Source organism: Schistocerca nitens, chromosome 3 (assembly GCF_023898315.1).
Source record: "Schistocerca nitens isolate TAMUIC-IGC-003100 chromosome 3, iqSchNite1.1, whole genome shotgun sequence".
Taxonomy (NCBI): domain Eukaryota; kingdom Metazoa; phylum Arthropoda; class Insecta; order Orthoptera; family Acrididae; genus Schistocerca; species Schistocerca nitens.
This window is the reverse complement of record NC_064616.1, coordinates 62,707,469-62,724,805: the sequence shown is the minus strand read 5'-3', so window position 1 is coordinate 62,724,805 and position 17,337 is coordinate 62,707,469. Positions and strand designations below refer to the sequence as shown.

Genomic DNA, 17,337 nt, shown 5'->3' with positions numbered 1-17,337 from the left:
TTCTTGGTGAAGCAATTTTAATGGCCAGTAATGTATAATACCATACTATAATGGTGGATGCTGAAGAAATAATACCATACATCAAAAGTCAGTGCAAATAAGCAAAGTAGATTAGTTTCCGTGTGTAAAGTAAGAGGTGAACCAGTTGTGAGCAACTCCCTGTATTCCGTAATGGTCCAACTTCTGGAGCAATATTTTGTAATCAACACAATCAAACGCCTTATTTAAATCAAAAAAAGATGCATAGCTTTCGAAACATTTTGTTTAATGCATCCAGTACCTCATAGAGAAAAGAGAATATAGCATTTTTAGTTGTTAAATCACTTCAAAACCCGAACTGTACATTTGATAGCAAATTATGTGAAATAAAATGGTTAATTATCCTCCCAAAAAATCTTTTCAATAACTTTAGCAAACACTTATGGCATTGAAATATGTCTAAAACTGTCTATATTATCTCTTTCTCCCTTTTTATGCAGCGGCTTTACTACTGAATGCTTAAATCTGTCGGGAAACTGATATTCTTAAAGGAAAAATTACAAATATGGCTAAATACACGGTTAACATGTGCAGCACAGTACTTCAATAGTTTTCTAGGCACTCCATCCTATCCATGAGAGTCCTTATGCTTCAGTGATTTAGTTACTGAATGAATCTCCCCCTTGTCTGTATCACAGAGGAGTATTTCAGGATCAGTCTCGGAAAGGCATTTTCCAAGAGAGTTAAATGATTGCCTCGTAGAAACTAAATCTTTATATAATTTACAAGCAATGCCCAGAAAGTTATTGTTAAATACTCTGCATATATCTGACTTACCAGTAACAGAAATATTTTTACTACGAACTGACTTTATATCGTCGACCTTGTGCTGCTTACCAGACACTTCCTTCACGACTGACCATATGTTTTTAATTTTATCCTATGAATTAGCTATTCTATTTCCGCACCGCATGCTCTTTGCCCTCCTAATCACATTTTTAAGCACCTTACAATAGTGCTTGTAGTGGGCTACTGTAGTCTGATTGTGACTACTTTCAACATTTTGATATATTTCTCGCTCTGTTCTACATGATATCCTTATCCCACTAGTCGGCCACCCAGGCTGACTTTCACTCACAGTACCCTGTTTAGAACGTTCTAATAGAAAGCAACTTTGAAAGAGCATGAGAAATGTGTTGAGGAAAGCTTTATATGTGTCATCTATGTTATCGGCACTATAAACATCCTACCACTCTTGTTCCTTAACGAGGTTTAAAAAATTCACTATTGTCGTTGGATTAGCTTTTCTACGTAGTTTGTAATTATATGCAACCTTTGTTTCAGTACAAAAACCTTTAAGTGTAAAAATTTCTGCATCATGGTCTGAAAGGCCATTCACCCTTTCACTAACAGATTGCCCATCTAGTAATGAAGAACGAATAAAAATATTATCTATGGCTGTGCTACTGTTCCCCTGAACCCTAGTTGAAAAAACACAGTTTGCATCTGATCATATGGCTTTAGGAGATCTAGCAACATCCTTTTTCTTGCAAAATCATATACAAAGCTAATATTGAAGTCACCACACATAACTAATTTTTGGTACTTTCTATAAAGTGAACTAAGAACTCTCTCTAGATTTAGCAGAAATGCTCTGAAGTCAGAATTATGGGACCTATAAATAACAACTAGACGTTTGGTTTCACTTAATTCAACTGCCCCCTTCACAACATTCAAATGCCTCTTCAGCGCAGTGCCGTGATAATCTACGGACTCAAATGGAATACTGTTTTTCTCGTGCATAGATACTGCCCCACTCCTCAAAGATCTCCTTGAAAAACAGCAAGTTAATCTGTGTCCTGGTAAACGAAGCCTCTGAATAGTCACATTATTTAAGTGGTGCTCCAGTATACCAATAATGTCAGAGTCAACATCTATAAACCCTTCACTAACTTTATCTTTAGTACCTCTTATATTTTCGTGGAATATGCTAATTACTTCTCTACTCTGACATCTGACCTTCTCTGAAGGTGATTCCCTTGTTAGAGGGGCTCCCCTCAAAAAATGGCTCTGAGCACTATGGGACTCAACTGCTGTGGTTATCAGTCCCCTAGGACTTAGAACTACTTAAACCTAACTAACCTAAGGACATCACACACATCCATGCCCGAGGCAGGATTCGAACCTGCGACCGTAGCAGTCGCACGGTTCCGGACTGCGCGCCTAGAACCGCGAGACCACCGCGGCCGGCGGGGCTCCCCTCAAGAAGATATAGCTATCAGCTGACTTCTATCTAAAAAAGGTGTAGCTCAAACACCATCTACTACAGGAATTTTCCCATGCATGATCCCACCACCGCCCACTACACTGTCACCGATAAGCTTTGCCAGCCTCCACTTCCCATACATATTGAGGTGCAGGCCGTGCCCATTAAAACCCCATCTATTGATAGACTCAAATGGCACGGCTGCAAAGTGAGCCATGCCGTCCGCAATCAAAACCTTCTTCAGCCTCATGTTAACACGCCTAACAGCAGCATAAATATAAGGCCGACCATGACGCCGAAACAGTTGCACGAAGTGCACGTCGGTGCCACCAGTCTGAGTAGCAGGTCCCCAGCTACATCATACCCTCAGTGCCTATCAATACTATTCCCGGCTTCATCTAGAATCACCACCTGATCCTCTTTCGTAAAATTCTCACTTAACTCCTCTATGTTAACTGTTACCTAAGCCAACCGGGCAATAGGCTTCAGAGTGCTGGTGACCTGGTACTCACTCCCCAGCACTTTCTGCAACTGCTGGCCCACACCTCTGCCGTGCGAACTACCTAGCAGCAGAACCTTCGACACACATGTATCTACGCGAGAACACAATTAACTTTTCGAATGGGCAAAAGAACTGTAAATTAGCAATGGTGGTTAAGGTATTGTCCTCTTATACGCAGCTGTAATAAAATATCTAATGAAACTTTTAAGAACCGTGGATTAAGAGACATTTGTGGACCTATTACGATGTGGAATGAGCATACGTTCATATGGAACTAACCGGGGCGTGTGCGTAGACAGTGAACACGAATTTATAATCCAACCTTAAAAATAAAGAAATGATGACGTAGTGGTGAGACAGATATGCAAAACAATATTTGTGATACAGTCATGACGGCAGGTGCAGTTGTGCAGCGACAGGACCACACTTAATGAATGGCACACATCTTGCTTCACTAAACATAATGTACTGAAAACCAGTTATCCCAGTCGGAGACGTCGATCATGAATACGCCGGCCTTTGTGGCCGAGCGGTTCTAGGCGCTTCAGTCTGGAACCGCGCTGCTGCTACGGTCGCAGGTTCGAATCCTGCCTCGGGCAGAGATGTGTGTTATGTCCTTAGGATGGTTAGGTTTAAGTAGTCCATAGTCTAGGGGACTGATGACCTGAGATGTTAAGCCATCTGATCATGAACACAGTTGTGCGTTAGACTGAGGGGGTACAGTAAAGAAGCGGGAAAACATGCAGATGGCGCTGAAACAGATTTCACACCATAACTATGTTTATAATAAAAATTCCAAAATTAATCCGCGGGAATATTAGAGATAAAGAACGTTAATGAAGAAATGAATACGACAAGACACACAAAAATTAAAAAGATTTAAAAGAAAAATTTGTATAATACACCAACAGACCGCGTGCACAGCAGTAGGCTATAGTAAGGGACGTAGAATAAAAAGAGGAGAAAGTAGAGTAAAATATGTGAGTAGGCCTATCACAACATAAACATTAATCCAACGATATGTCTGTTTGCCATTTAAAATGTAAAAATCAGAACCCCAAAAGTTTTATAAGCTTAAAAATATGACAGAAGTATAGCTACAGGAGAAAAAGCATCCATAAAAGAACTGACATTTAGAAAAAAAGGAGTGTCATAATAGCCAAAAATTTTACACAGGCCCGACCGGTAGTAATTTTAAATTCAGCGAACACCTGTTAAACAAAAAAGGCTATATAACGCGGCATTCAGCCTTTGCTGAGCATTTGAAGTCAACCAACCACCCACGCTCGATGATCATATTTTGCATTATGGCCAGAACAGCAACAAACTTTACATTCTGGAAGAACTGGAAATTTTCCAGCATATGTGCGCGGTTAGTGAATAACTGCTTAACGATCAGCTGAATAGTAAAATCCAGAACTACCTTGACGCCGTGATGTCAGTTTTTAAAATATTTACTTAGCCGATTTATTAGCTTTGGGTAGTTACATTTAAATCGTTTATACCTTGTCATTGTTATATGTATTTTTAGATGATACATTTCCTGCCCCTTTTTATGCCGAATGTCCCTTTGCTTATGTTACCCATTTAATTATGGGCACTTGCTTTTGTGCATTTATTTAGTTTCTTCCCTTGGGTACCCCTCCACATTTTTCTAAATGATGTCAATTCTTCTATGCCTGCTTTTCGTCCTGTAGACCCACTTACGCCATATTTTCAGTTTTCTATAATCCTTTACCCTTTTAATTTTACATTTTTAAGTGGGAAGTAGGTTTTTGTCGTTGTACTTAATGTTTATGCGATAATTCTCGCATATTTTACTCCACTTTCTCGTTTCTGTGTCCCGCATGACTTGCTATCGCATACTACTATGCGCGCAGCCTATTGGTGCGTTATATAAATGGGTTCCCTTTACATCATTTTAGTTTGTAATGTGTATTCCGTCGCATCCAGTACTTCATTTTGTTCTTTATCCATAATGCTTCTGCGGCTTCCTCTTGGAATTTTTATTCTAAACCTTACTCATGGTTTGAAAACTGTTTATGAGCGTCATCTGTATATCTTCCCACTACTTACCTCTCGATTATGTCCCATAAATGTTCGATGGGATTCATGTCGGTCGATCTGGGCAAAGCGTTCGTCGGAATCGTCCAGAATGTTCTTGAAACCAATCGCGGACTATTGTGGCCCGGTGGCATGGCCCATTGTTACCCACACAAATTCAATCGTTATTTGTGAACAAGAAGTCCATGAACGGCTTAAAACACTCTCCAAGTAGCAGAACATAACCATATATAGTCAATGATGGGTTCAGTTGGACCAGAGGACACAGTCCATTTCATGTGAACATAGCCTACACAGTTACGGAGTCACCGTCAGCTTGCCACGGCTCCGTGGGCTCTGCGCCACCCTCGAACCCTGCGATCAGCCATTACCAGCCGAAATCGGGACTCATCTGACCAGGCCACGATTTTCCAGTGTACGGTCCAACCGATATGGTCACGAGTCCAGGAGAGGATGGTTCAAATGGCTCTGAGCACTATGGGACTTAACATCTGTGGTCATCAGTCCCCTAGAACTTGGAACTACTTAAACCTAACTAACCTAAGGACATCACACACATCCATGCCCGAGGCAGGATTCGAACCTGCCACCGTAGCAGTCGCGCGGTTCCGGACTGAGCGCCCAGGAGAGGAGCCGCAGGCAATGTCGTGCAAGGGCACTTGCGTCGGTCGTCTGCTTCCATAGTCCATTAACGCCATATTTCGCCGCACTGGCATAACGCATACGTTTGTTGTACGTCCCATATTGATTTCTGCGGTTATTTTAAGCAGTTTTACTTGTCTGTTAGCGTTGACAACTGTACGCAAACGCGTCTGCTCTCGGTGGTTAAGTGAAGACTGGCGGCCACTGCATTGTCCGCGGTGAAAGGTAATGCCTGAAATTTGAATTTCTCGTCACACTCTTGACATCGTAAATTTCGGGATATTGAATTCGCTAACGATTTCCGGAATGGAATGCCCATGCGTCTCGTTCCATCTACCATTCCGCTTTCAAATTTTGTTAATTCGCGTCGTGCGGCCATAATCACGTCGGACACAGTTTCACACGAATCATCTGAGTACAAATGACAGCTCCGTCAATGCTTACGCGATACTACCGCCATTTGTATACGAGCATATCGCTATCCTATGACTTTTGCGACCTTAGCGTATGGACAGCAAATGTTACATTTATGACGTTTTAAGGCTGGTGGCTGTGCACTACTTTCGTGATAGCCACGGTGCTGTCTTTGAACAAGATATTGTCGCTCGTGGTCTTGTGGTTAGCACTGTTGACTCGACTGCGGAGTCCGGGACTCGATTCCCGGGCGGGTCGAACAATCATCCAAGATGGGGCCTCACGGCCAGTAGTGCCATATGCACATTTCACTTACATTTTGCCGGTGCCGTCCTGACCTCTATCAGAGTGTTCGACTATTTCCGTAGCGTCAAGTTATCCAGATGACTGAACCATTGAAAATGTCTGGCCGTGGGCTGTCACTGCGACTGATATATTCGGACGAAGAGTACAATCATCATTGAATGATGTACACATATCTGTCATCCGTGTTCAGTTCGACTTGATTTCAAGCCGTTTAGAGGTGTTGTTACTTCAAGAGGTAGCAGCTGTGTATACTAAATTTAGAAACCTGTACATTCTAAAACACCTTCAAATTTAGTTATGTATTCTTCCCAATATATCGTGTAGGCAGGACAAGTGAAATTTTGCTGCTTGCTGTCTCTAATGGCGTTGAAATTTTGATAGCCAGCGGTGTGTATTCTGACAGCTGGGTAGGTTGATATTGAAATAGCGACATAACCTCATTTAGGGCTGACTATGAAAGAGTGTGCTACGTGTTTCTAAATTTTGTGGAGTGTCTTGGTTCCCGGACTGACCCATTTTCTCCATCAGCCAGCCAACTGCAGAAGGTGTAATATTTTAGTGACTTCTGTACCATCACCTTAACGTATCTACGCCAAGTAGGATATTCTACGGGCGGGCAGCAATATAGAGATGGAACCGATTAGTTGCCTCGATAGGGGGCTGACATTAACCATAGACACGGTTCAGTCACATTAATGTGAGCACCGCCTATGTTCGACGTCAACGTGCAATAACACAATAACAGCTGACAGACTGCAGGTGGCAGCACTAGCAGTGGAAGGTATATAATGCGTGCCGGGGGCAAGCTGTAAATACCGTGGTTGTCGTAATGTGAAAATGGAGCGATTCATCTGACGTTCAGAAGGGCATCATTGGATTTCTAGACAGGGGTGCAAGCATTTCCGAAATGGCAAAGTTTGTAAACCATTCGCGTGCCGCCGTGGTTAGAGTATACGGTGCATGGCAAAATGACAACCGGTGCCATGGGGACAGTGATTCACCACACGCCATATACGACAGGGATGAACGACTGCTGCTGAGATGTGTATGGACGAATAGACGTACAACTGACGGGAAACTGACAGCCCAGATGAACCGAGGGGTTACCAGCAGCGTCTCCTCCACGACCGTTCGACCGCTCAGCGAACGTGCTGCGTACGGGCTTCAGCAGCAGGTGCCTGGTTCGTGCACCCATTTTGAGTGATAGTAATTGGCGGGGATGGCTGGAATTTGCACGCCAGCACCGCAACTGAAGGTCCACGGACAGGCGAACGGTGGCCTTTTCAGGTAAATCACGTTTCATTCATCGGACAGATGGTTGTAGTAGTGTACGGCGTGAAACATCTGAAAACAAAGATCCTGCAACAATTGTCGCAAGGGTCAGGACGGAGGAGGGAGTGTTGAGGTCGGGGGAATGTTTTCGTGGCATTCCTTGGGTGATCTCGTAATTGTGGAAGGCGCAATGGATCAACACAAATATACGTCAACCCTTAGGACATGTCCCCCCCCTACATGTAGTTTGTTCTTTCTTGGCACGATGACGTCTACCAAGGTAACAGTGGAGACTGGGAGCTGATTTAAAATGCCATAGTCAAATGCATTAGGTGCGACGGCTAGGTAAGACTTCGAGCCAGTCACACATGATGTAGAGAAAGAAGAAAAAATGTCACATTTTCATATAGTGTAACATGCTATGAAATGGTATAACAATCAACTGCCTAGAGAGTTACGTTTTCAGTTTGATTCGATTTAGTGTTGGAGAACGTTAGCATACTTTTGTTCTGTTTGTATGTTTATCTCGTCTTCACTCGCTGCATGTGATGTAGCATGCGATTCATTGTCTGTGTTTGTAGCTGTGTCGGTTACTATGTACTGCTGATGCGCAGTCTGTATTAACCTAGCGCATGGTCTATCCCCTTCGAATGCTGTTCCTCGAGAGCCTGGATATTCTTGTCTGTGGTCGACGTCGATGACCTTTCTTCTCGATCGACATCACCCATCTGTGCGGCCGTGGTCAAATTGTTAGCATAATTTCATTATGACTGGACGCGCATTGCAATTGATCCGTATACCGCCTGAATTTCCCAGTGAATCTGTGTGCTGTTTAGGCTTTTTGACCCGACGAATAGTACTACCGCGTACATTATCAGTAGTAATATTTTATGGCGTGCTTAATTGTAACTGACGTTGGTGATATGGACCATGAGTTAAGTAAAGTTGGCGCTTACCTCAAGGGCAGAGGGGTAAGTAGTGCTGCTATAGAAGGGTTAGTGGATGTGAGAGGGCTGAATGTTAATTGTTCGTCCTCCAGTGCTGACAGTTCACGGGCGTGCGCAACTGGTAGCGATCAGCTGCTATGGTATAAATTTTGACACGGATTTAGCATGGATTAGTGAATGCGCCTTATGGAGACGGCCAGCTTCAAATGCAGTACATATTTGTAACAAGGAGTAAGATTTAAAATTAAGGTTGTTCTAGTAATATGCCATGAATATAAGGAAATGACGTTAAAACATTTAGGAAACATTTATGATTGTGTCTCATGATGCATAATGCATTTAAATATTAGTACAATGACCGTTATTAACCAATTAATCATCCGCTCACAAAGGAGAACCCAAGAACACTTCGTCAGGCAATTAGAATGTCACAAATTACATTTACAGCAAAAGGTGAACGATAATTAAATATAACTGAGAATAAAGGCATATGTAGGTTAATTAACAAATTTGTGTAAAATAATTGTAATCTTCCTAGTGGTAAGCGCGTTGAAACATGGAGCGTATATAAAAGAGCTTATCAAAAACTGTTCGAAAGAAGCATGTTCGTAAAATAGTTAAAAACCCCTCTAATTTATTTTATGAGCATTATATGGAGTCATAGGAGCAAGGACGTACATATCATAATATACTACTAAAGAATCATCAATAAAGTAAGTTATAACGCTCCTAGTACATCTACAGATATGACTTGATCCTACGTCAAAATCATATGTGTCGCTAATGTATCCACTGTATAATGCTTCCGTTTTAGATGCTTGAAAATGACCTAAGGCCTCATTGTGCTATCGTACATGAAATTAAGAGAATGCCAGATGAAGGCATCACGAAATCACTCGGAAAAAAAATTGAAGTCGGTAAGGGAGGCAGTAATCGGAAACAGACGACATTCAACACGAAGTTTCCAGAATGCTGTCGACTTTTCAACTATTCGGACTTGGAGGTCAGCGGCAAACCTACCGTACCCTTGTCTACTGAGGACTCATAAAATACTAATTTATGTACGTTACCAATTAATAATAAGATCGGTACACAAGCGGTCAATGGTGCATCCGACAATGTCAGTATTGGCTCTTGAGCAAAACAGTTTGACGACCACTGCTCTGTAGAGTCCCAACAGCCAGGCGCCAAAGGTATCAGACAAAATCTCTCTGTTGCTTTCGGCACTATATGTCCACGTCTAGCCAACTGTGAGAGATCCTCGCCCTTGTCATGAGTAAGGGAAACGTCAGGGGTTGTTGTTTCCAAATCACCCCCGCTTAAGTTGATTTCACCCGTGTGTTGGAATGTGGACATACGAAGTAAACATGGTTAGCAAAAATATTTCATGTTGAGAAGATTTATGTCCATGGGCGTACCCAGCGAAGGGCAGGGGGGGGGGGGGGGGGTAGCTGCCCCCCCTTGAAGATATTCGCAGTTTTTCACTAGTTTACTGTTTTATTTAATAAGAAATGCTGCATGTTTTCTCGAATTGTACAAGTGCATTCTTGTATTTAAAATGTTTATTAAAAGCAGTTTTTGACTGGTTTACTGTTTCATTTAATAAGAAGTGCTGTATGTTGTCTCGAGTCCTTGTTTCCTGAGACTAGTATGACCTGCCCCCCCTAGTTCAGATCCTGCGTACGCCCTTGTTTATGTCCTTTAATTTGTTTACAATGCCTTCTTACTAACAGAAACTATTTGTAGTGCAGTTGTCTCCGCAAATTTTGGAGGTGTAGAACGTATAATAAATAAACAAATAAGAAATAAAAAGTCGTTAATGCAAGCGAAAAAAGGAAAAAAATAAAAAACAACAAAATGTCGTAGAGCGCTTGCCCGCGAGAGGTAAATGTCCCGTGTTCGAGTCTCGGTCTGGCAAAATAAAATAAATAGTTGGTATCAGCAGGCAGACTGTGTGAGACCTGTTCAGTGGAAAAATTTGAACGGCGAGGTTATAAGGCCACCATCATCGCTTTGTTACAGCCTTAGCGCTCAATACCTAGAGCTCCGCCCTCAGTCGAGTTATACGGCCGTCTCCATCGCTGCCGCTGAGCCATTATGAGAACAGCTTTCTACGAGGTGAGCCCGTCTCCTCATTACTCTCCCTTGCTGCATACTCCGTCATTTCCACCACGGTTAGGCCCTTCATAAAGCGATTCCAGTATGAGTAGCTGCTGTGGAACAACGTTCTGTCGTAAGCCGACGTGAGGAGCGAAATCCTTACTTATAAGCTCACGCTCTAATCAGAGGTGAAGCGAGATTTAAGGTCATTCGTTTCTTGGTACACGAGCGGCTTTGCACATGAGTGAATCGGTGAAGTGGTCAAGCTGAGATTTTTCAGGTCTCTGTGGCTGGTACAGAAGGATAATTTTTTACAGAGTAAATCGCCATTTGAGGGTGTATTATTATATTTATCTATTACACTATGCAGATTTAGGCTTTTATGCCATTATCGAGTACAACGCTAAAAGTTGTTAGACCATTATTAAGTCATATCTGTTAAGGCAGTCAAAAGCAGGTGGTTGTTTTCAGGTCTTGGACTGCCTTAACAGACATGACTTAATGATGGTCAAACAACTTTTAGCGCTGTACTCGATAATGCCATAAAAGCCGAAATATGGACAGCACAAGAAATAAATATAGTAATACACAGTCAAATGGCGGTTTCTTCTTTTAAAATCTTGGGTATTAGGCTGAAGATGTAGATACGGTGATGATAGGGAATTGAAACTCTGGGTTGGCTAACTGGTCTGGTTTTATTGCTTCGTCACTTGTCAGCAATGAACACGCAGAAGAGCATAGACATTGGTTTATTAGAACACAAATGAGGCTTTCTAGATTCTCCAATAAATTATCGGAACAAAAGGCCGCCCCGGACTATAACTTTAGTATGATTCGGGTACACACAGTAATGTATAGTACTACAAATCACGAATCGTCGTAACTGCCGTCTACTTCATATCTGCTGTGCAGCGAGCTACGTAAATTTAAGTATTAACTGTGTTTTTCTTATTTGTCACTTCTTTTTCCGTGTGTTTTTGCTTTTAGGAAGCTTTAATTTTCGAGTACTAGTAATAGTGTTCCATAGATTTCGTGTTTGTTTTGAATACAGTACAGAGACAGGTAGTGCTTATTTTCATTGTTTCCAACAAGAAGTGTCTAGTAACCACAGTTTAGTCAGTGAATTAGCAGTCTACTTAAAAGTTGATTAACTCTCTACAGTAAACTGTTGATCTCTTACGGATAGATAGGATGAGTGACTGCTGGGTACGAACGCAGGAGGAGCTGGCCACTGTTCGCGAACAGCTGAAAGGGCTAGTGGCCGCTGTCAGCCGTCTTCAGGCTGCTGCCTCGGAGTGTAGCGGCAGTGGGGAGTCTGGTGCGACAAATGGTAAACCCCAAGTGTTAAATGCTTCACCCACAGTCCCTGCTGTCGAGACATCTTCGCGGGTACCGGGCGCGGTTGGGTCACCCTCTCCCCAAAGGGAGTGGCGGGTTCAGCGGCGTTCGCGTCGCACGAGGCGGAGGGAGTGCCAAGCAAGATCGTAATAGATGGAAAAGAGCCGCCGTGGTACAACAATCGAGTTAGTAAACTGCTACGGAAGCAAAGGGAACTTCACAACAAACATAAACATAGCCAAAGCCTTGTAGACAAACAAAAATTACACGAAGCGAACTGTAGTGTGAGGAGTGCTATGCGAGAGGCCTTCAATGAATTCGAAAGTAAAGTTCTATGTACTGACTTGGCAGAAAGTCCTAAGAAATTTTGGTCTTATGTCAAAGTGGTAGGTGGATCGAAACAAAATATCCAGACACTCTGTGACCAAAATGGCACTGAAACAGAGGATGACAGACTAAAGGCCGAAATAACAAATGTCTTTTTCAAAAGCTGTTTCACAGAGGAAGACTGCACTGTAGTTCCTTCTCTAGATTGTCGCACAGATGACAAAATGGAAGATATCGAAACAGATGACAGAGGGATAGAAAAACAAATTAAAATCATTCAGAAGAGGAAAGGCGGCTGGACCTGATGAGATACCAGTTCGATTGTACACAGAGTACGCGAAGGAACTTTCCCCCCTTCTTGTAGCGGTGTACCGTAGGTCTCTAGAAGAGCGTAGGGGTCCAAAACATGGGATAAGGGCACAGGTCATCCCCGTTTTCAAGAAGGGTCGTCGAACAGATGTGAAGAACTATAGACCTATATCTCTAACGTCGATCAGTTGTAGAATTTTAGAACACGTATTATGTTCGAGTATAATGACTTTTCTGGGGACTAGAAATGTACACTGTAGGAATCAGCATGGGTTTCGAAAAAGACAATCGTGTGAAACCCAGCTCGCGGTATTCGTCCACGAGGCTCAGATGGCCATAGACACGGGTTCACAGGTAGATGCCGTGTTTCTTGACTTCAGCAAGGCGTTTGATACAGTTCCCCACAGTCGTTTAATGAAAAAAGTAAGAGCATATGAACTATCAGACCAATTGTGTGACTGGATTGAAGAGTTCCTAGATAACAGAACGCAGCATATCATTCTCAATGGTGAGAAGTCTTCCGAAGTAAGAGTGATTTCAGGTGTGCCGCAGGGGAGTGTCGTAGGACCGTTGCTATTCACAGTGTATATAAATGACTTTGTGGGTAACATCGGAAGTTCACTGAGGCTTTTTGCGGATGGTGCTGTAGTATATCGAGAGGTTTTAACAATGGAAAATTGTACTGAAATGCAGGAGGATCTGCAACGAATTCACGAATGGTGCAGGGAATGGCAATTGAATCTCAATGTAGACAGGTGTAATGTGCTGCGAATACATATAAAGAAAGATCCTTTATCATTTAGCAACAATATAGCAGGTCAGCAACTGGAAGCAGTTAATTCCATAAATTATCTGGGAGTGGGCATTAGGAGTGATTTAAAATCGAATGACCATATAAAATTAATCGTCGGTAAAGCAGATGCCAGACTGAGATTCATTGGAAGAATCCTATGGAAATGCAATCCGAAAACAAAGGAAGTAGGTTACAGTACACTTGTTCACCCACTGCTTGAATACTGCTCACCGGTGTGGGATCCGTAGCAGACAGGGTTGATAGAAGAGAGAGAGAAGATCCAACGGAGAGCAGCGCGCTTCGTTACAGGATCATTTAGTAATCGCGAAAGCGTTACGGAGATGATAGATAAACTCCAGTGGAAGACTCTACAAGAGAGACGTTCAGTAGCTCGGTATGGGCTTTTGTTGAAGTTTCGAGAACATACCTTCACCGAGGAGTCAAGCAGTATATTGCTCCCTCCTACGTATATCTCGCGAAGAGACCATGAGGATAAAATCAGAGATTAGAGCCCACATAGAGGCATACCGACAATCTTTCTTCCACGAACAATACGAGACTGGAATAGAAGGGAGAACCGATAGAGGTACTCAAAATACCCTCCGCCACACACCGTCAGGTGGCTTGCGGAGTACGGATGTAGATGTAGATGTAAAACTGTGGAAGTGCCAGATTCTTTTGCTGTTGTCGAACCCTTAGGTTCAAGTACTCGTCACAGTGCAAGTGGCATACTGACATAGTTACGTGTAGGGAAATGTACGATGTAAAACAATAATCCTAATCCAGAAGTACGTGCAGGCAAGCTCTGCACGTCTTTCTTAGTGTACGAGAATTAAGTGATGGCAATGCATACTCACATGGGATCCGGCGGTCATCTGAAGTTGGAACTCTCCTGATCGCTGGACTGTGCCTTGCTTGACGTTTGAGGGTCTGTACGTACGGCGTTTGAGACTGTTTGCTAGCATATGATACGTGCTTGCGTTGCTTTTTACGTCCAATTCGCGATCAGTGAGCGTGAAATCAGCGGTTTTCTAATACATTAGACCTCGTAATGGACAGCCGAAAGCGGCGTGCACTGTTCGTCTCTAAGTAAATTGCAAAGCTTACAGTTAATATTCATATTAAAATTATTATTTTTTCTTTTCCTGGCAACCCATCACGTTTCGGTATCTAGGTTTTGTTCTTGACGTGTGTGTGTGTGTGTGTGTGTGTGTGTGTGTGTGTGTGTGTGCGTGTGTTTCGGCTCCAGTGTATTGTATCATTTTATTTGAATGAATCCTTTATCCACAGCTGGGTGTTAAATACATTATACGGGAAAAAATAAAATAAACGACGCTTCACGAAGACATTATCTAACTGAGACGGAAATCTGTAGAAGTGATTTAGATGTACAGACAAATAACTGATTACAATTTAAGGAAAAATTTGATTGTATATTGAAGAGAAGACCTTCACAAATTGAGCAAGTCAATAACGCGTCGGTCCACCTCTGGCACTTATGCAAGCAGTTACTCTGCATGGCATCGATTGACTTGTTGGATGTGCTACTGCGGGATACCGTGCCAAATTCTATCCAGCTGGCGCGTTAGATTGTCAAAATCACGAGATGGTTGGAGGACCTTGCCCAGAATGCTCCAAACGTTCTCATTTGGGGAAATATTCGGCAACCTTTCTGGGAAAAGTAGGATTTGGTAAACACCAACAGAAACAGTTGACGTTCTCGACTTGTGCGAATGAGCGTTATATCGCTGAAATGTAAGCCCAGAATGGCTTACCGTGAATGGCGACAAAATGGGCTTACATTTCAGCAAGATAATGCCTGTCCGCACACGGCGAAAGTTTCTAATGCTTGTCTTTGTGCTTACCAAACCCTGCCTTGGCCAGTTAGGTCGCCGCATCTCTCGACCACCCAGTCGACTGGCGATGCCGCCCTATAGCAGGCGGACACTTGTTGCAGGGCGCGCCGTTCACGTGGCGCTGGGTGCGCGCGTGGTGCGCGGCGTGGTGGAGCTCCAGCCGCGAGGAGGAGTGCGCGCCCGACCTGGAGGACACGCCCAGCGACATGGGCTACGCCACGCCCGTCAGCGTCGAGACGCCGCTGCAGTCCAGCGTGTCGCGCTGCACCTCGCTCAACGTCATCCGAGACCCCTTCAGTGCGGTGCACACGCCCACGCGCCACGGCCACGCCCACGCCGGCCGCCTCGCCGCGCGCTCCGTCTCCAGCGACTCGGTGAGTATCGCCTTCCGCGCAGTCTTATCTTTCCTCTTCTGAATGGCTCGCTGCGGCCAACCGCTCTTTCGTCGCCTGAGCCAGTACCTCCGTTTCAAATTAGCCCTTGCACCCAACGTACTGAATTACTTGTACGTAATCTAATCTCCGTCTTATTCCGCTATTTGTGCCCTCTACTGCCAGCTGCCGTATTTACAGAAACCAGACTGCATTTATGAGTCAGTGTACATGACAAAAAAGCTGTAGCTGAGAAGGGAGTGAGACGGGTTGTAGCTTGTCCCCGATGTTTGTTGATCTGTATGTTGAGCAATCAGTCGAAGGAACACATGAAACATTTTGGTAATAATGGAAGTTCAGGGAGAAGAAATGACTTTTTTTCCTTATTTAGGGTCACTAGCATAATATATGTCTCATGATAACGTTATTATTAGAATAAAAGCACTCCGTCTTCAGGCCACAAGTGGCCCATCGGGACCATCCGACCGCCGTGTCATCCTCAATGAGGATGCGGATAGGAGGGGCATGTAGTCAGCACACCGCTCTCCCGGTCGTTATGATGGTTTTCTTTGACCGGAGCCGCTACTATTCGGTCTAGTAGCTCCTCAATTGGCATCACGAGACTGAGTGCACCCCTAAAAATGGCAACAGCGCATGGCGGCTGGATGGTCACCCATCCAAGCACCGGCCACGCCCGACAGTGCTTAACTTTGGTGATCTCACGGGAACCGGTGTATCCACTGCGGCAAAGCCATTGCCATTTATTATTAGAATAGGTGCACCGAAACAGTTGATTATAATAACTAATCTTCATTCACAACAGACGGTTGCGGCATTTATTGCCATTACAAGCACCTGCGATTACAGTTTTGCTGTGAACGTGTATAAAAGTGAATGTCATTTATATTAAGGTGACTATATTTTACTTATGTCTAGACTGATGTGACATCCATATTACGTCGTTAGTGAACTGTCTTATATCTGCCACTGTTTTAGTAAGGTGGTAAATAATGTAAATATATTGAAAATAAAATGTTAATTACTGTGTGACAGTGGTTTGGCAGTTCCACTCGTACAACCTTATACATATACAAAGATTATATAGATGATCAGTGATATTATTTTATTAACTAAAATTTGTTATTGTTGTCTTTGGTTGTTGCATATGTTAATTCGTTTTATTCATTTTCGTGTTATGAAAGTTCAATGAAGTTTTTGAGGTATTACTTGTGTCTATATTCTGTATGTTTGTTTAATATTTCTTGTGGGTATTTTCTCGTGTGTATATAGGTTTCCAGTTCTTCAAGAATCTTCATTTCAAAACCTTTTGTTATTCTCTACAGGATTTAGAGTGTACTTTAAATCGTATCACCAGTGTCGTTCTGAATCTTCAAACGTAGAATCAAGCTCGGCTGATTATTTTCGCTCTCTCTAGTGTGTTCGTTATATCTCACATTAAAATTTATTCCTGTTTGGATAATATAAAAGCTAATACAGTTGCCACATGTGATTTTATATTTGCGTGGGTTATCATATTTCGATGTTCTTGTGGTGGTGGAACGTAATTTTGTTGAAAAGTTGTTATTGGTTCGAAAGGCCACTTGAATATTTGTGCCTTTAAAAAGTTCATTAACTCTGTTGGAGAGTCGACCCAGGTAGACTACTGCTAAGTATCTTATTTTCTGCTTAGGTAATGTTCTGCACACAATACTAAAACGTCTTGCAATGAACATCCCTAGAGAACTGGAGAACACACGAGAAAATAACAGAAATTTAGACACACGTCCTACCTGAAAAATTTTATTGAAATTTTAGAGCACGAAAATGGCTAAATCGGAAGTAATACATGCA

At 42.9% G+C, this 17,337-nt stretch overlaps 1 protein-coding gene across 1 annotated transcript in view; it reads left to right on the top strand.

Moving 5' to 3' along the window:
- Positions 1-2,892: 2,892 nt before the first annotated feature.
- LOC126249074 (muscarinic acetylcholine receptor DM1-like) overlaps positions 2,893-17,337 on the top strand; it is a 67,623-nt gene continuing 53,178 nt past the window's right edge. Inside the window, exons 1-2 of the mRNA XM_049950726.1 lie at positions 2,893-2,904; positions 15,217-15,489. Coding sequence (XP_049806683.1) covers positions 2,893-2,904; positions 15,217-15,489 — 285 coding nt within the window. The remainder of the gene's footprint in view (positions 2,905-15,216; positions 15,490-17,337) is intronic.